Genomic DNA, 17,902 nt, shown 5'->3' with positions numbered 1-17,902 from the left:
ATGTAACAAATAGCTATCGCTGATTGTATATACCACGCACAGGGCCACAAAGACAACCTTTAGTGAATGTGCACTAAACAGCGACAGCAGGTTTCGCTTTTGAATTTATGGTAAGCAGTGCGCTAGGCGCACGCTTGTCTTGATCAGTAAACTGCGCAGGGGCGGATCCAGCTACTCATATTAAGAGAGGGGGGGGGGGGGTATCGCTTAAAGTAACACCGGAGAGGGGCGGGGGGAGCGGCCATTACTTTTTTGTTTCTACTAGCACAAAAACTCATAAACTCATTAACATAAATACTGTAAATGTGTGCTCAAAGGAATCCCACTCATTTGTCCCAACTAGTGATAGCAGGTGGAGGGCAAGCACTGAAGAGAAGGGGAGGTGGTGCTCACAGGGTTTCGGGGAAAGGGCAATCGCCCCTACCCCCCCACCCCTCTGGATCTGCCACTGAAACTATGTATATATGTACGTACACCAACCAAATGAAGCTGTAGTCTCAGATGTCCTGCACAGCTCAGCTGCGCTCACGAGGACACGCGGCGATTCGGAGACCGGATTGTCGGCTCCCTGGGCCTTCGCGGTAGGTTCGGCGCCTCAACTGGCGCAAGTCGCCTACGCCTGTAGCCTGCGTGCAATGAATGACTGAAGTACTGTGGAGGCGCTGAAACACGGTTGCAAGCTTACCGAAAAGTGGAGCTAGGGCGGGTATATCAAAAGTCATTGTCAGCGAAGTGTTTGTTGCGCACGGTCGATGAAGGCCTGGGGCGCTTTTCCTTTTTGAGTTTGACTGTCTACTTTTTCCTCAGCTTCGAGTTCTTAGAAATGCTGTGAAAGCTAACGACCTTTTCACGGGCAGGCAATCACACAGAGGCACAGAGCAGAATTCTACCATTGCGCATCACTCACCGCGGAGACAAGGAGCCGCAGTTTTAAGAAACAAAGCGCTGCGCTTTTAAAATGAGCGTTAAAAGCTGACACACACGGTTGTTAGGACAGCGTCGGTAGCCACCACACACAATATAACCAGTTGAACTGCGTCTTTGCCGAGTTTCACCACGACGGTGGTTTCTATATGGCGCCTCGACTCGAAAGCGCGCGAATCCTCGAACTGACGTCATAAAAGCGCGGCTCGCAGCGCCGCCATCGGTAGCACACCTGGCCAATAAGGATGGGCTCGTAAGTGAATAGTCGCATACTTAGGCTATTTCACTTTTATGAAGGACGTTTAAAAATACGCAGCCACCTAGCTGTGAAAAAACGATCGTCCATCTTCTCTGTGAGTGTTCCCGCTTCACTGCGCCAAGACTTTCTGGTACTTCAGTTAGACTTGATAACCACCATTTGTCGTAACAAAGGATTCTGGCCGAGTCCGTCCTCACCACAGAAGACTTTTGAAAGCATCATTGCGTTTTCTTGCAGACAATTGGTATTAGAGACAGACTTATTATTATTAAAGACAGACTTATATTATTGCTTTTCATGTTCATGCCACTTCATGACCATATATTTGAACTATTCTCTTTCTATCTAAGCACTGATTTCATAAACTTCTGGTATTACTTTTTGTGATGTTATGCCTATAATGTTTATTTCATATTTGTTGTGCATGATTGTCTGCCATTCCCGTTGCTTTGTCAACTTGTGAACGGGGTCAGGACCTCGTCAAGCTCTTGAGCTTTTAGTTCTGAACTCCACCTAATCAAAAGAAAAAAAAATGACTTTGAGCACTGTGGTACTCTGCTTTATTTTTTTCCCTCCTCCTGCTTTTTTTTTTTTCACATCTCCGTTCTATTATACTAAAGCACCCGTGCATACGCTTTTCCGAACACCGGTTATAGCCAGCTGCCGCTCTAAGAACTGGCCAACCTTCCTGCCTTTCCGTTTGTTCCTTCCTCCTTTGCTAGCAGCGCATTGCTTGTATGCATTTGTGTAAGTGCGAGATACGGCGCCTACTTGAAGTGAACCAGGAATATTTTGACAAAAAAAAAAATCCGGCACGTGGTGGCACGTGAGTAGACGTCAATGCTCAACAATCAAATCACGTCCCGCCGCGATGGTCTAGTGGCTAAGGTACTCGGCTGCTGACCCGCAGGTCGCGGGTTCGATTCCCGGCTGCGGCGGCTGCATTTCCGATGGAGGCGGAAATGTTGTAGGCCCGTGTACTCAGATTTGGGTGCACGTTAAAGAACCCCAGGTGGTCAAAATTTCCGGAGCCCTCCACTACGGCGTCTCTCATAATCAAATGGTGGTTTTGGGACGTTAAACCCCACAAATCAATCAATCAATCAATCAAATCACAGTTGAACGTTGACAATATATCAATATCATTTATCAGATCATGTTTGTCCAAAATGATGCGTTTGTACATTGGCATGTGCGCTACCTTATAATCACCCACCCTTTCTTGCTATTTTTAGGCGCCTGTATATATATATATATATATATATATATATATATATATATATATATATATATATATATATATATATATAGCTGACATTGTTGTGATCGGACTTGTACAGAGGTTTAATTACAGTATTTACATAACGACATTTCGTTACCTGACGAGTATATCGTGGTACAAAACAAAGATTTCGCTAGATCATGACGATCTCGTTCATCTTGAAGGAGCCCGCGGGGGCTGGTTATGAAGATTCCCTCTTTATGAAGAGTGGGAAAATAGTAACAGGACACACGCCACTTTCGACGGCGCCACCAGCGCACCGACCCAGGTCAAAGTCCTCGGCTGTGGCGTGGTTACCATACTCTGCACCTGTGGCACCAATGTGTTCTTCCTTCAAGTTTCATGGCCGCTGGGTGATGGGCTTTACGCTCGCACAATCGGGCACATCCAAGGTCTGCCACCTCGAAGTGCTTAGCGGGACTGGTTACCATTCAAGGGAGGTGTCCCGTCTGGTAATCATTGCGGTCCTCTGGTACCTCCCTTCTGTGTCAGGCGCCGTGGTGCATCAGTTCCCGGCTACGAAGGACACTACGCGTGTTTAGACGGATATTTGCAAGCCAACAGACTTCGGCGACCTTTTAGAAAAATAGAGGAAACCGCTTCTACTTTGGCGCAGGTACCAACCGTATAAATATATCACGCAGTCAGCGCTACCCCTAGTCTTACTTTGCCCTGGACTGCGATGTTGCCCCCGAATTTGTACTCTGTCATAACTTTATTATAAATCATCACGTCGTATCTTTAGGCTATTTTACCTAAGACATCTAGAAGCCGCTATCCTGGGCTGTTTACTTGTTGCATATTGCGACGGGAACTAGTAAGGTCGTATGCGTCAACACAACCATTTTCACGCGTATGCGTCTACCATAACACTGTTTATATAGTTGTTAAAATGCAAAAATATAAAAGTATAGTTGGCGGCACTAAAATTCCTCTGTTGATGCGAAACAAACGAGCGCTGCCCCACCGCGGTGGTCTAGTGGCTAAGGTACTCGGCTGCTAACCCGCAGGTCGCGGGATCGAATCCCGGCTGCGGCGGCTGCATTTCCGATGGAAGCGGTAATGTTGTAGGCCCGTGTGCTCAGATTTGGGTGCACGTTAAAGAACCGCAGGTGGTCGAAACTTTGGAGACCTCCACTACGGTATCTCTCATAATCATATCATGGTTTTGGGACGTTAAACCCCACAAAACGAGCGCTATGATATGGGAACATAGACAAGAGGCACACAGGTGCCTACTTATATGTCCCCGTCGCTTAACACTCATTTGTTGCGCATCAAGTATAAACCAACTTGCCCAAACACACACCTAGCTAAGCCCTCCGTAAAATAGTCTCGTATGCGGAATATCTGGAACAGTAGCAATGACGACACATATTAATACGAGGCGGCGATCAACCATAGAGAGCCGAAGGATTTCTCACTTACGAAACAAAATAAAACATGAAAAAACATTTTCCTGACACATACTTTGGTGCCTAGGCAATTAGTCACGGATAACTGCAATTGACTGCAGGTATTGCAAATGATTATGATCTTTACTTAAAGGGTTGCCTTCTGGGTTTCATTTTCCGAGCGAGAAATAAAAATATCTGTGACCTTTTACAAAACTGCAGAGCGCGCGCTTCACGAGATTTCGCCATTAAGAGAACGGTAGTATGTTCTGATTATAATATACTGTGGGCCCCCATAGTATACACCACAGCGTGCTGAAACATATCCAGGGTACGCCTGAAACTCTGAGCTTGCACGGCAGTTCGCAATGCGTGAAAGGAGTACACGAGACGTCGGAGTACTCGGGACACGATAAGGTGGACAGGTGCCGCCGAGGTTCGTTGGGTCACAAAAGGAACGATTCTTCCACTGTGAGCGCAGTTTTTTTCGTGCCCAGACAACGCAAGGGAAAGGGAAGGCACCGGAACGTTGTCCGTGTTCCGCGGAAGGCTGTATCCGAGTAAGCGTGATCTGGACCATCAATCAAAACCCTTGGCCACATTGTTCTCGCTACTCGTCGACACCTCATTGCACCGAGGCACGTGAAGTCGTCAGCTTGCAGACGTATGGGCGTCTCCTTTAGCCGAGTCATCTACACGAGACATGCGTTGCCCTGGCAACGGTCTTCGTGTACACACGAACTGTGCCGTCATCGTATCCCTTTTCATAAGGCACCTCCACGTAGAGACTTACGGTGAGACCTGGGTGCTGGGGAGTGCGCTGCTCGCCAGAACGATGTGCTGCGGTGCCGTACGAGGTAAGGACGCCGCGGTCTGTGGCTGTCTTCGTGTGGCAGCCTTCGTGTAAACGTGCGTATAATACAACGTTGTCGGACTGCCTAGCAGACAAGATAGTCCCCACAAGTCAGGGCGCCTTATAGAGACCGGTGATTCAAGAGCCAGTGCGTGATGCTCTGTCGAATCTTCTAAGCAGCTGCAGGACGGGCCTACGAATGAAAGGTGGAGAGTTTATACACGAACGCGCTTCACGGGAAAATGAGGGATGAAGACGGAATAGAACGATGAATTGGTTGGGGGCTAAGTGTGAGAGATGAGAGCAACAAGAATTAATACAATCACTTGTTGCAGTTTTACGTACGTCGTAGTAACACGATACAATTATGATAAGGGACGCCGTAGTGGAATGAATGATCCGGCAACTTTGATCATCTGATTTTTTTTTTCTTTAACACTTAACACACACCTAAACCTAGGCCTACATGCTTCGAGTGTTTCACATTCATTGAAATCCAGCCGTTACGACGGGCATTCGATCCCGAGACCTTCTGTCGAACACTATAACGATACCACACCCGTATGTAGCACTACCACGAATTTTGTTCGGGGCGGGCGTTCATCGATACTTTGTGTATGTTCGTGTGTGCGTTTGTTTGCATGTACGTATAATTATGGAGTGAAAAATTAGGGGAACTTTAAGTTTCGCCTTTAAGAGCTGAACGCGATAGTGAAATCCAGCCCCTAGTGCACTTTTCAACCGCCAAGTGCAAACTCATTCATATGTTTTGTTACGTACACGCACACAGTAGATTGGACCAGCGCGCACTATTATCGCCGAATGGGCTCGTTTTCGTTGTGACACCCGTCAAGTACAATACCTTAAAGGGGACCTGAAAAACTTTTTCAAGTAACCATGGAATGAATTCATTACAAGAGCTTATTGCCTCACGAATTCAACGCCGCAAAAAATTTAAGAATCCGTCCAGAGCGAGTGGAGTTACAAAGGTTTGCCGCATGCTGCCATTGCATTATCTCTTCTCTCGTCCCGACAAAAGCGCTGGAAGCTGAGCAGGGAGGGGTGACAGGGCGAAGAAACTACCGCACCTCGTGACCTTGAGGCCCCCCCCCCCCTTTTTTTTTTCTTCGAATGGGCGGCTTTTTCAGTGTGATTGTGCGCGTCCGCGTGGACTGGTAGCGGCCTCCCGCGGCTATCTCGGTAACTTGATTTTTCAGTCACAGACGCACAGACGATTTTTCGCTCACAACCAGCGGGGTCGACGCCGGTGGCGGGTTTTCTGCGACACGAGCTCTTTAACGCTATCGCGTTAAAACACACAGCGTTTTACTATTACTATTTTTTATCAACATGCCCAAATTAACTTTATTATAGAAATGCACTTTCAAAAATGAAAAAAAAAATGAAAACAAAGTGAGTCCCCCCCCCCCCCCCCCCCGCACACCTATTTTTCCGGCTACGGCCCTGCTCCGTGGTGGATCTCATATGCCAACGCTGGCGTGAGCATAATCGTAGCAAGTCAGCTATTTAACAAGTGTCGTAATAGAGTATGCTCTGATCAGTGCACGGCCAGCTTTAGCTAAATGGACAAAAGTTTATATGCAAGGCTTCTACGACCATGCAGCACCTAATGGAGCCATCTCTGCCGCACTTACGGGCAAGTATACCATGCTTGAGGAGAGCCATGTAGGTATACAGCTGACGCGACGAGCCAAGCTCCAACCACCAACCCCAATTAAAGGTTAGCTAAAGTTGCCTAAAGAGCATCTTAAACTGAAAAAAAAAATAAGAGGACAATTTGAACCCCGGAGCCACTTTGGCTACGTCTATGCCCGTGACATTGATTGACTTACCAGCTGGCATAGGGTTATGGCGCAAGATTGACATTCAGCAGTCTACTATCTTACAATAAAGTTAACCAAAGCAGAGCCCTAGGAAATACTTCATCAGTCTAAATGATGAATTTTTATGTGATGTTTCATTATCTGATTGACAAGTGAGAGCGTGCACTCGCGATTCATATATATTGTCACGGGGTCGTGACGTCGACGAAGGATGCGGACTGTGGTTCGAAGAACAACCTCTTTATTCGGCCGAACTTGCGGCTGGTCAAAAAGATTCAGATTACTGGCACTGAGAGCGGCTAAGTGAGCGTCGGTCGTCGATGAACTGACAAACGGCGAAGCGCGTCGGCATTTATACGTGTGCCGTCGAATACTCTATCGTCATAGGCATGCTCACAAGGGGGCGGGCGGCCGCATCTCCTGGTCAACCAGGAGGTGGGTTCAAAGTCAGCCTGGTTAGCCCTATAGAGTGAGCAATAGGAAGGGGGCAATCCAGCTTGAGCGGGCATGTATTGACTTCGCCCCCCCCCCCCCCCCTCCGCGTAGGGGAACCCTTCGCACGCCTGTGTTTAGCAAGACGATATAGCGCGAGAACAAACGACGACACAGAGACAATTAAGAAGGACACGAAAGAGCCCAAGCTGCCACTTCTAAGAGCCCAAGCTGCCACACTTCTAAGTTACTGTGTTAATAGCGTTATCGCTAGCGGCCACGTATACGTTCCACAATAATCTGTAATGTTCGCAAAGTGGCCGTAACCTTAACTAAATGACCTACGACAGTCCCGAAACTTCTCGAACACTGCAGCCGCGGTTTGAGCGTAGAGCTACGTACAGCGTAACGGGGCGATAACAGAACTTGAGGAAGGAACGTGGCAATATATGATAAGTGCGGTGCTGAGCTGCGAATGGGCAAGAGTTGCAAAAGTAGGCATGCCGTTTTCTCCCTTCTCGAGGAGCACGACAACGACTTGCCAAAGTATAGTTTTGCTGGCGAAGCTACGCGGAATGCTAACGCGCGCGTTAACACAAACCACGCGCCTGCGTGCGCGTGTGATCGCTCACTGCTGTTCACGATTTTGACCGCACACTTCCTACAGGTGTTCCGTGTTGGCGTGTCATCAGTTTCTCAGTTATAGCAAAATTTTAACCAATTTATTCGTAACAGGTATTGCGTCTATGTCATCTTTACATACGTGTTAGAAAGCTCTGTAGCAGTAATTTAGCTGCGTAATTCATAACTACCCAATCTCATTTAGCTTTTCAGCTAATACATATTCAAGTGCCCTTTAATTCATAAGCAATCGCAACGAAGTGTTTAGATCATACATCTATCGAAATGTTTGTTTCAGCGTGTGCGGTCACACACCGCCTCATCATAAAATCTCGTCAGGAGAACAATGCGTTTTTATCCCCTGTATCATGGTGACGCTACATATTTATGATTGAAGAACCATAAAGGTATAACACCGGGCGCAATATTTTTGGGCGTCCAAGCCATGCGTCAGCGCACTTTTTTTTACACCTTGGTACGTGAGCAGACAACACTTGTAATATGGACTATGTATCTTATAGAGGACGCCGTGTTTTTGTTTTTTTTTTGGAAATGTTTCTAAAATAATTTATTCTAAGTTACGGCTATACCTTAGGAACGACAGACGTTAAAACAAAACGTGCAGCATGTGGTCGGTGTTTACGACCCCGGTTTCACATTTCCGTGTTTGCTAGCAATGCTAATCTTGAAGAGTCAAGTTACCGCTTGCACGCATTCCGCAATATTCGTGACCGTGAGCCTAGTCAGCGGTTAACATGAGCTGCGTCTTCTACGATAGAAAGGCGCAGCCATGCACCTCTTTTTTTTTTCTAAATTCCGAAGCTTTGCCAAATGGCTAAGTTAAACATATGTTGCAATAACGCAAGTCAAGCAGACCACCATTACAAAGACCCACTGCCCTTGAATGATAGTATACCTCTCTGAAAAGAGTGGCGATGATTGATATGTGGGGTTTAACGTCCCCAAACTGTACCACATGATTATGAGAGACGCCGTAGTGGAGGACTCCGGAAATTTCGACCACCTGGGGTCCTTTAACGTGCACCCAAATCCGAGCACACAGGCCTACATTTCCGCCTCTATCGGAAATGCAGCTGCCGCAGCCGGGATTTGATACCGCGACCTGCGGATCAGCAGCCGAGTACCTTAGCCACTAGACCACCGCGGCGGGGCGAGTGGCGACGATGGAATTATAATTTTCGACTCTGTCGCTGTTGCAATATTCCACTAAGTGTAAAATAAAAGCTGCTTAAATAAGCGCTATTACAGTTCAATCCCCGAGCCCGACACAACTCTTTATGCTAAAGCACTTCGTTGCAGGAAAGAAAGATGCATCAACAGAACTCTCAAGAGGGTCACACTACTGGCAGCGGCCTTGTCCGTCGCGCCAGCAGCGTACTTCCTTGTACCCTTGCTCACGGCCAAAGGTAGGACGATTGCTGTACATCTAGAACTAGTGCGATGTGCTCAAAGAATCTTGAAATTTTCGCCAATCTCAGTTCACTTGCATGATTACCGTGACAGACTGCAGCCGTCGGCAAGTTCGAATGTCTTCCAAAAGGAGGGCAAACGCAACATGTCGCGATCTACGCCTTTTTTTGTGTGTGTTACCGGCCGACGCCCCTTAGAGGTAATACATTTTCATACGGTTAATACGATCGCGTTTCCGAGGCTTGGATAATGCGATTGCGAACACGTCTAAAACACTCGCGTGCGTGGCTTCAGCCTTCGCGCCCGGAGGCACTACGCCCGTGCAGCACTGAGCTATCGCGGCTGTCCGACGCTACTCCGGGATCAATGATCGCTATTCCAGATTGGATTTGATTGCCTCGCCCTTCGAAACGGTTCATAACTACCGAATCTGCACTCGACGTTTTAGACACGTTTCGTAGCCTTGTCGCAGGTGATAAGGTCAGCGTTTCATGAAAATGCTACTCGTTTCACTGAGTTTCAAATAATGCTCACCGCGGGACATCAAAAAGCAAAAAAAAAAAAGCTCGTTGCTCGGTAACGGGCAATTTCAAAGCTCGTTAATTAAAGCAAGTTCTTTGCCAAATATGCATTGTTTGTCATCTTTGGGCCCCGTTTCAGATAATGCGATTTTCGGATCATGTGTTAATTTTTAATGCCCGCGAGAGTCGTACCAACGAGCTTTCAAATCACTGTACTTAGTGAAAGCGTGTTTTCAGGAAAGTCTCAGGAAAGTTTTCAGGAAGGTCAGGAAAGCATGTTTCAGTGCCTCAACATTTCTTTTTGTTCGCTTGTTTTCGCAGCCAGCAAGTCACAGTACACTTGCAACAATCGAAACTACCGAAACCTCACAGCCACTATTCGAGAGTTCAACGCTCGGCTCGCCGAAAAGCTGCGCGAAAATGACTCTGGCCAAGAGACTGTGTACGAAGACGACGACCAGTGGGTTCAAGTTTTGCCGCGGACTTACGTCTACTACGCCTACATGGACGATTCGGAACCGCAAAACTGCCACGTGCGCATCGTCAGCGTCGTGCCGAGAGACTCCGCCCAAGAGATGGCGGTGCAGTGCTGGCTGAACGTCGGACCGGCCGTTTTCCTGTCCGAGGCGAACCTGGAGGTCTTGCCTGAACACCACGGTCTCCCCTACGCGGCGGCGTTCTTCCTTTGTCCTGTCAAGTTTCCTTCCGAAGTGAGGAACCATCCGAACATGAGGGTTGCCCTTGGTACAAACTGGAACATGACATCACCCCAGTGGCTCAGAGTGCGCAACCAACGCAAGCGCCCACTCAAGTTTTGCTCCGTCTGCGTTCGTCCAGTGGTGGAACATTACCGCAGGTTTTCATCTATTACAGAGTTCATAGCCTACTACGCGTCAATGGGCGTTGCGCACTTCAACATCTACCTGTGCCAGGTGCCGCGGGAAGTGGAAGTCCTGCTGTCGCACCTTCGAGAGAGCGGAAAGGTAGACATTCGGCTTCACCGGTGGAACTTACCGCTGAATGACTCCTCCGTACTGGCGTACGGTCAGATGGCGGCTATCCAGGACTGCATTTACCGCTCCAGACTGGCATCCGAGTACATCATTAACGTCGACTTCGACGAGTTTATAGTCTCCAAGACGAGGAACAGGCTGACTGACGCGATACTTGAAATTGAGACCTCGGTCGGCAAGAACTCCTTGGGGAGTGTTTTAGTTAAGAACCAGTTTTTCTGCTATGAGTACCCGTTAAATGCCGCTTGCCTCCGCCATAAGCCTCCGATGCTTTCTCGTATTCTGTTCCTACGCGAAGCCAATGTCTGGAAGCACTACGAGCGCTCCAAGTACGTCGCCAGAACGACAGCGGTGGTTTCGGGCGGGGTACACTTCGTATGGGAGCACGCGAAAGGCGCGAGAACAGTTGCCATCTCCGAGTCGGTCATGGTCATGCACCATTACAGGTCATGCTGCGGCGTCCGCAAGAGCAACTTTTGGAGAACCTCATACTGGGAGTTTTTGGGCGAGGAGCACGTAGTTGTCGACAAGTTTATGTACGCAATTTCCGCGAGACTGGTCTACTCGAATGTGGTTGCGTCAGTCAAAGAACTGATGGATGAATTGTCAACCGAGCCACTCTTCTACAGTGACTGATGGACTAAAGGATTTGCATGCACAATTTCAGGCGACACAAGCAGGCATTGAAATGCACATCAACCACTATCGAATTTGGGGTGGAACTGGAGAATAGGCTGCATGTGGTACTTTGTGCACAATAGATACGGTTACTCAGGACAATGTGGCACATGATCACAGAGTATTTCAAGCCACCGGTAAAATTAGAGGGGCTTGCTGTGTCAATGCGATTGTATGATATGGTTAAGGCACAGTGAAGTGAGGGAGTGCAGATTCATTTTGACCACCCGGTGTTCTTAACCTGCACCCAAATTCACGTAGATGTGTTTACCCATTCTGCGCCTATTGAAGTTACAGAGAATGGAACCCATGTCCTCGACCTTTCCCACGCGACACCTTACCAGCTAAGCGACCACAGCAGAAGATATAGCACAACTTTTTTGCACAAAACCAGTGCTACACCGTATCACACATCACATCTTGCACAATCGTGTCAAGTGGACGCAGAAACTTTGGGTGCAACAACACGTGAAAAATATCCGCAAATGTCTCTCTGTTGCAATGCCGCCTAAAGAGTATGACTGGAGTTAATGCCAGAATTTGTGTTCTCATGTGATAATGGACAGTGCAGGTGCGTGCTGGATACTTTAGCTGTAATTATTTTTTGTTTCATAATCTCAATAAACCACCAAACGATGCCCACAGCCTCCTGGTTAACAACATGCATCTAATAGCAATGAAATTTTTTGGCATAAAATTTGTCGATCAGGCTCAGTGTGAAACCAAACAAATTACATTGGATAAGCTTCGTCAATTGTGGCAACTACTGTACCACCAGTTCTCATCCTCTAGTGCTCTTATTCATTTTACCTTCATCCTCCAATTACAGCACAAAACCGAAAGCAATGTTGCCTTAGTTCAGAAAATTATCAAACCAGCTAGTGAGGATTGCAGTCCAAATGCTACTTGGTAATCGAAAAATAGTGCTGAGGACAATGTAGATCGAGGCTCTACTGACTCTTGCAGTTACATTGATACAGGCTAGGTGCAACCGTTAGATCATTTAGGCAATAAGATGCTGCAGGTGTCGGAACACAATCCTTGCCTACCCATGAATTGTTACTTTACCCATGGCACAAACTTAATCCATTGAACTAGACTAGCCAACACGGAGGAGTGCGAAAAGCATTAATTAGTCCTATTTTCACAATGATGTTAAATAAGTGGTATACATAGCTTATGGCACTTCTGCATCAAATTATTCTTTCGTGGCAGCAGTGCCATAGCAAAAATTGCACTAAGACACAGCACGCTGCAGCCTTGAGATGATACGAATCCACATTACGAGTTTCCTTTAATAGCACAGTTTATACAGTGACTAGGCAAGAAGCACACATGACACAGACCACAAAGACCAAGGACACTTAAGATCTGCAAGATAAATGCAAGCAGAGTTGTAGGTTTCTAGATCTGAAGTTATACAGCTGGAGGTTTTCCTTCGTTTTGTACAAAAGCAAATATATCAGTGTACCACTCACACTCATGGTAGCAATGCACTACCTTAAGGGAATGTCTAGGGAGGTGAAAAACGTTTGTGAGCAATCTCCAGGTCATGTTTATAAAAGCATACAGTAGGGTTATTCATTCTATTAAGTAGAACAGAAAAAAGACTTCCTTCCTTAAGGGGCATCTCTGGCATATGTTAAACAATACATCGTCCCAGTCCCAAGTTTTGCAAAACACCGAAAAACTGTCAGGTCACTGTAAAACTGTGAACAATGGCATTTTCAGTGGCTACCATATGATAGAACCATTTGTTGACAATGACCACAAGCAAACTTCATTCACTTGCGAACCAATACAAAACAAATGACAGAATATTAAGACACAACATAAGCATTAATTGGACAACAACAAAAAGGAAATGTCAGAAACCAATGACAATAAACTACTGAATCATGCTTCGTTTAAAGCATAAATACAGCATATAATTGTTAGCTATTCTGGAAATACATGTGCACTTCAACTCATGTTGCAAGGTTGTCTTCTGTTTACATACATTCGCGTGAACATAGGAGCTGTTAAAACACCGACAAAAGCTTGCAACCTCTCAAAATGCAGATTCCTTGTGTAGTAAGGGGACCCTCTATCGAAGACATGCACTAAGCAGGTTATCTAGATTAACCATGGTAGCCACGCACAAAATACAGGACACAACAAGTGGATGCCCAGTCTTTGCCTAAGAGCAAGTCAGATGTTACAATCCATTCAACCAAGATCACAACAAGAAAGGGGCAGTTCATCGATAACTTTACAAACCATTTTCACTTTTGTTCTATGCAACATCTTGCGCGATACTCAACCGATTTGATAGACTAGGTGGTTCAATGCATTCAACTATGCTATGTGAAAAAAATCTGAGTGGAGGAGTGCAGATTCCCTTTTGCAAGTCTGGCCAATCTACGCACAAAGAGATCAAGAACAGCAGGAAGTTGAGCTGGTTGGTAGGGCTAGATTGGATCTGCTCGTATTACTTTCTTCAACAGTATTAATATTTTCAGTTGAAATAAGTTTAAATGTGCTTCAGCTTTCTAACACAATTTCTCAAGCTTTTTCGAGCTGTTAGTGCAGGACATACATGCACTTATGTAAAATTAGCGTCGGTCAGAATCCATGCTAAGTGTAATCCCATGTAATGTGCTAGTATTTTGCTAGAACACTGTTGCCCCTAGACGCTGGCGCTATCAGCACCAGCTTCATGAAAGTGTCTTTGAAAGTTATCCCCTGATAAAACAGCCCCGATTTCATTGCCATGGTGACATTTGGGCTCTTACAATACTAACACCCAGTATTGAAAAAACACCATCAGTGTGCATGTAACTATTGCATGTAACTAATAATTCGCCGAGGGACTAATAAGTCCCTTGGCGAATGCCATTTAACAGCAGACTACTGCCACAAGCTGCAGGTATGCTTTGGCCCCGGCACGAACATCTTTTCCACAGTGCACCAGTGAAGCTTCAAAAGCGTACGTGATCTGTCACTAACGTACTGCTTTAAATGCCCTGACTAAGCTAAGTATCGCAAAAGGTACAGGTCATGATAAAAATGTACATCAAGACAAGTGCTGCTCAACCATTACATGGGCAAAATGATGAAGCTGTAATCAGTATAGCAATAAGCAGACAGTGTTCAATAATTGGCTATTTCATTGCCTTTTAGAAAGAAATTGCACAATAAAGCTTTTTTCCTTCGGTACTTCACCAACATTAAGCACAATGTATGCCTTACTCATACCTGCCAAGTTCAAGGATTCTGAATCCGGGAGATTTCCGCAATGGGAAGGGGGGGGGGGGGGAGTTCGGAGGGAAGGGGGTGTGCGGCACAAAAAACAAAAAACAAAAAAAAAACAAGGAAATAGAAACAAAAAAAAAACATCACGAAAAACAAAAGGGGGTGGGAAGGGGGTCTCAATCACAAGCGCCAACATCGGCGTTGCGGTCTTATAGTGGCTAGGAGTCGTGGAACACACGAGGGTAGAATTTTTCACTAAGGTGAGAGTCTAAAGGATCAACACAACTAGCAGAATCTATTGCAGTTAAAACAACTCGCGTATGTCTTCCTGGGACACACGTGAACGGACGGGACGGCGCAGCTGACTGCCGTAAAAGCACGGGTCAAAGCTTTGCTCACTACTAGATTCTTTTGGCAGGAACGCCAAAACGTGTCTGACCCCTTTTTATTGTGATAGCAATTATATGGACAGTCCAGGCTGTTTTTTTGCCATCGCCACCACCACCGTCCTTCACCGTATATGTATACGTACCTATATATATAAACACTCAAAGAAAAAAAGCCGCCCGCGCTCACCGCCGAGCTCGTCGCGATGCGCCGACGCTTGCTTATCTCTCGCGTGTACTTTGCCCCATGGATGGATGCCTGTGCGCGCACGATTATCCTTTGGTGGGGGAATCATGTGCTTCGGTTTTCACTGAAACGAAACGTTATGTGGGGCCCACTAATGTCACGTCAGTCTCTGCACAGGACCCTTTTGCGAAAACAGCACTCTTTTCACACAGCGAGGTATAACAACTGGGACACTTGTTAGTTTGTACTCATCTGTACCTGTGATTACGTATCGTGAATCATTTTTGTTTAAACAGCGCGTTACGTGTCGAGCGGTAAACCTTGTTAGTTCGCTCTCGTCCTGCGAGTATAGTTTTCGTGCGTCATTTGTGTGTGAGCAGCGCGCTGCACATTTCGATCTGCATGCCATTTTCAGCGTTACATTCCAAGTTGTTGTCGCATTTATTGCTTCGCCCTTGCGGCGAAACTGTAACTTTTTTTATTTTTTACGTATTTACTGCCTTTAACCTACCGCTGCGTGCCCTCGGAGCTCGTAGATCGCTATTGCGACCAGGGTTTTGTGCGCGACGGTTTCAGCAAACGGTAGTTCATTTTACAATCCCCATGCCCTTGGCTGCGCATGCGCCTTCAAAACTGAGTCGTTTTATGCCATCTACGATAGCATCTGCCGCAGTTTTGTCCGCAGAGTTTGCGGAAAGCAGCGTTGCTTTGACGGGTTGAGCGCACACTTTGGGGTTCCGTCAGTTACGTCGTCGCCATACATGATCGTGTCAAGAGCGACCGCGGTTTCGTCCACAGCGGTTGTGGCAACGACAATCACACGCACTGTAGAAGACAGTGCGTGCGCCGGTCCGAAGCTTCGAGTACGCTGCTCTCGACCTTCGTTCGAGGGTTTGTGTACTAAAGTTCGTATCACCCGCTGCGCTTAAAAAATGTGTTCGGAACGTTCGAATTGAGGCCCGATGAACATAATAGAATTTGGCTTGGGGATTTTCAAGAATTCGTATCTGCCGCGGTTTCACATCACTGAGATTATACTGTACGTTTACGTGAACGCCTCTTAAACTCATAATAAAATGGGGTAGGTTCGAAAAGCCTGGAGACAAATGAGCTGCTTTTTTGTCAATGCGGTCAGATCACGCACAGAAATTTCGATTTCAGGGAGATTTTCATGACAACCGTACAACCGGAAAAAAACAGTCGAAATCCAAGAGTCTCCCGGCAAATCCGGGAGACTTGGCATGTATGCTTACTACTGATTTTTAATTCGCATTAGTATCAGCGCTTCACATAACAAATCGCACTTGCCTCTCACACCCACAAAAGGGTGAAGCTAAGAACCCCTATGGACAAACACCAGCCCAGCATAGTTTTGGTCCCAGCTACGCTGAGTTAACTTGCCCTGCAAATGGGCTCCAACTTCAGAACCGGCCTCATGTCAGAAGCTTGTGAAAACTTTCTGCAGCCAAGTATGAAGCAAGTCAAGCTGTGACCATTTCTGCCATCACAAGACCCAGTAAGTGCAATAATTTTACCACCAGCACCTTGGCTCTCTGGTATGACAAAAGAGGTCTGTCTGGTATGACCAACGCTACCTAACAACACTTGCACTGACATATCCACAATTATAACACCTTGACTGTGACTCTGTCAGCATGACAGCACAGTAAGCCGATTTATCGCACTATAGATTTTTGACATACTGCTTAGAATTGACATCCAAGTTCATTATTCATTTCAATATAACACCCTTCCAAAGATAGTTGCTCCAAAATCAGGTGCCAAAACAAGCGAAATAGTATTAACATAAATTCACACACTGCAATCTGCTTATGGTTATTGTGCAGGTACATTTACACTTTAACATGGCAGAATGCAGAATAAAGTATGCACACTTCAAGGCATCTTTGTTCTTAGCATTTGAGTGTTGCAAATTATACAATAAAATCCCTTATATATTTAATCCATTTTATCCTGGCCCCTTCCCCCCATTATGCAGCAACATATAAGCAAGTACTTCTTCACCAACACACCTCACTGCTTTTGAATAAAGTACTCTCCATCTCTCTGACATGATTTCAACCACGGGCTCCTTCAGTCTGCTGCAATGTTTCTATATAATGTGCCTCACACAGAAATGATGAGTCTCTCACAAGCGGCTGCTCAAGTCACACTTCAAACTTCCAGCCTCCTGTTTAGCACAAGAATGCCACTGTCACTGAGAAGTGCAATGGGCAAGATTGCTTAATAATCACCTGGCTATATGCACAAACATACCTTCGGTGGTGAAAAAAACCACGTAGTAGTATAAACTTGACTAAGACACTATGCACCTATTGTCCATATAAAACAAAATGATTACTGGAAACTACCCTAATGTAAAACATGCAAGAAAAACATATAGGGTAAAATGTTACTACAAATGAAGTAGTCTCTTCTACAACAACAAGTGTTTGCTGCATTAAGTTAACACGACAGTTGGCAGCCTGCCAGTGCAAGTCGGCAGTTCATGTAGCCATAAGAACTTATTTCATCAGAGAGACTTCCACGCCTCATGAGAAACTTCAGTAGGTATAAGCAGGGCATCTCCCACAGTAATTGAAAGAACGGTGCCCGAAATTGACCCGTACAGGCACTCAAAAGCGGAGTGGTGCACTGCGAGACTCTGCTACCAGTACATTTCCTTCAACGCTGCGAATCAATATAGAACATGAGACAACATGCATGCTTTGTCCAGACCAAAAGAGAAAAAAAGGCAGTTGTAAATAAAATTCATTTTGATCTGAAAACACTCACGCTCACTTCAGTGTATTTTGCAAGCTACAATACACATTAGCTTTTGG

At 46.1% G+C, this 17,902-nt stretch overlaps 1 protein-coding gene across 1 annotated transcript; it reads left to right on the top strand.

The window, feature by feature from the left end:
• Positions 1-2,605: 2,605 nt before the first annotated feature.
• On the top strand, positions 2,606-11,352 carry LOC119169323 (uncharacterized). The gene is made up of 4 exons (XM_075885871.1): positions 2,606-2,917; positions 4,691-4,716; positions 8,930-9,036; positions 9,883-11,352. Exons 1-4 carry the CDS (start codon positions 2,606-2,608, stop codon positions 11,208-11,210), a joined length of 1,773 nt encoding a protein of 590 aa, XP_075741986.1. The 3' UTR covers positions 11,211-11,352.
• The last annotated feature ends 6,550 nt before the right edge of the window (positions 11,353-17,902 follow it).

Source organism: Rhipicephalus microplus, chromosome 2, assembly GCF_043290135.1.
Source record: "Rhipicephalus microplus isolate Deutch F79 chromosome 2, USDA_Rmic, whole genome shotgun sequence".
NCBI lineage: Eukaryota > Metazoa > Arthropoda > Arachnida > Ixodida > Ixodidae > Rhipicephalus > Rhipicephalus microplus.
This window is presented reverse-complemented; position numbering and strand designations above follow the sequence as displayed.

Excerpts from the sequence above, each read along its gene's own strand:
- LOC119169323 (XM_075885871.1), top strand. The coding sequence starts at position 2,606 with ATGACGATCTCGTTCATCTTGAAGGAGCCCGCGGGGGCTGGTTATGAA. Across the intron at positions 4,717-8,929 it reads GTGCTGCGGTGCCGTACGAG|GAAAGAAAGATGCATCAACA; the intron begins GTAAGGACGCCG and ends ACTTCGTTGCAG. Across the intron at positions 9,037-9,882 it reads ACCCTTGCTCACGGCCAAAG|CCAGCAAGTCACAGTACACT; the intron begins GTAGGACGATTG and ends TTGTTTTCGCAG.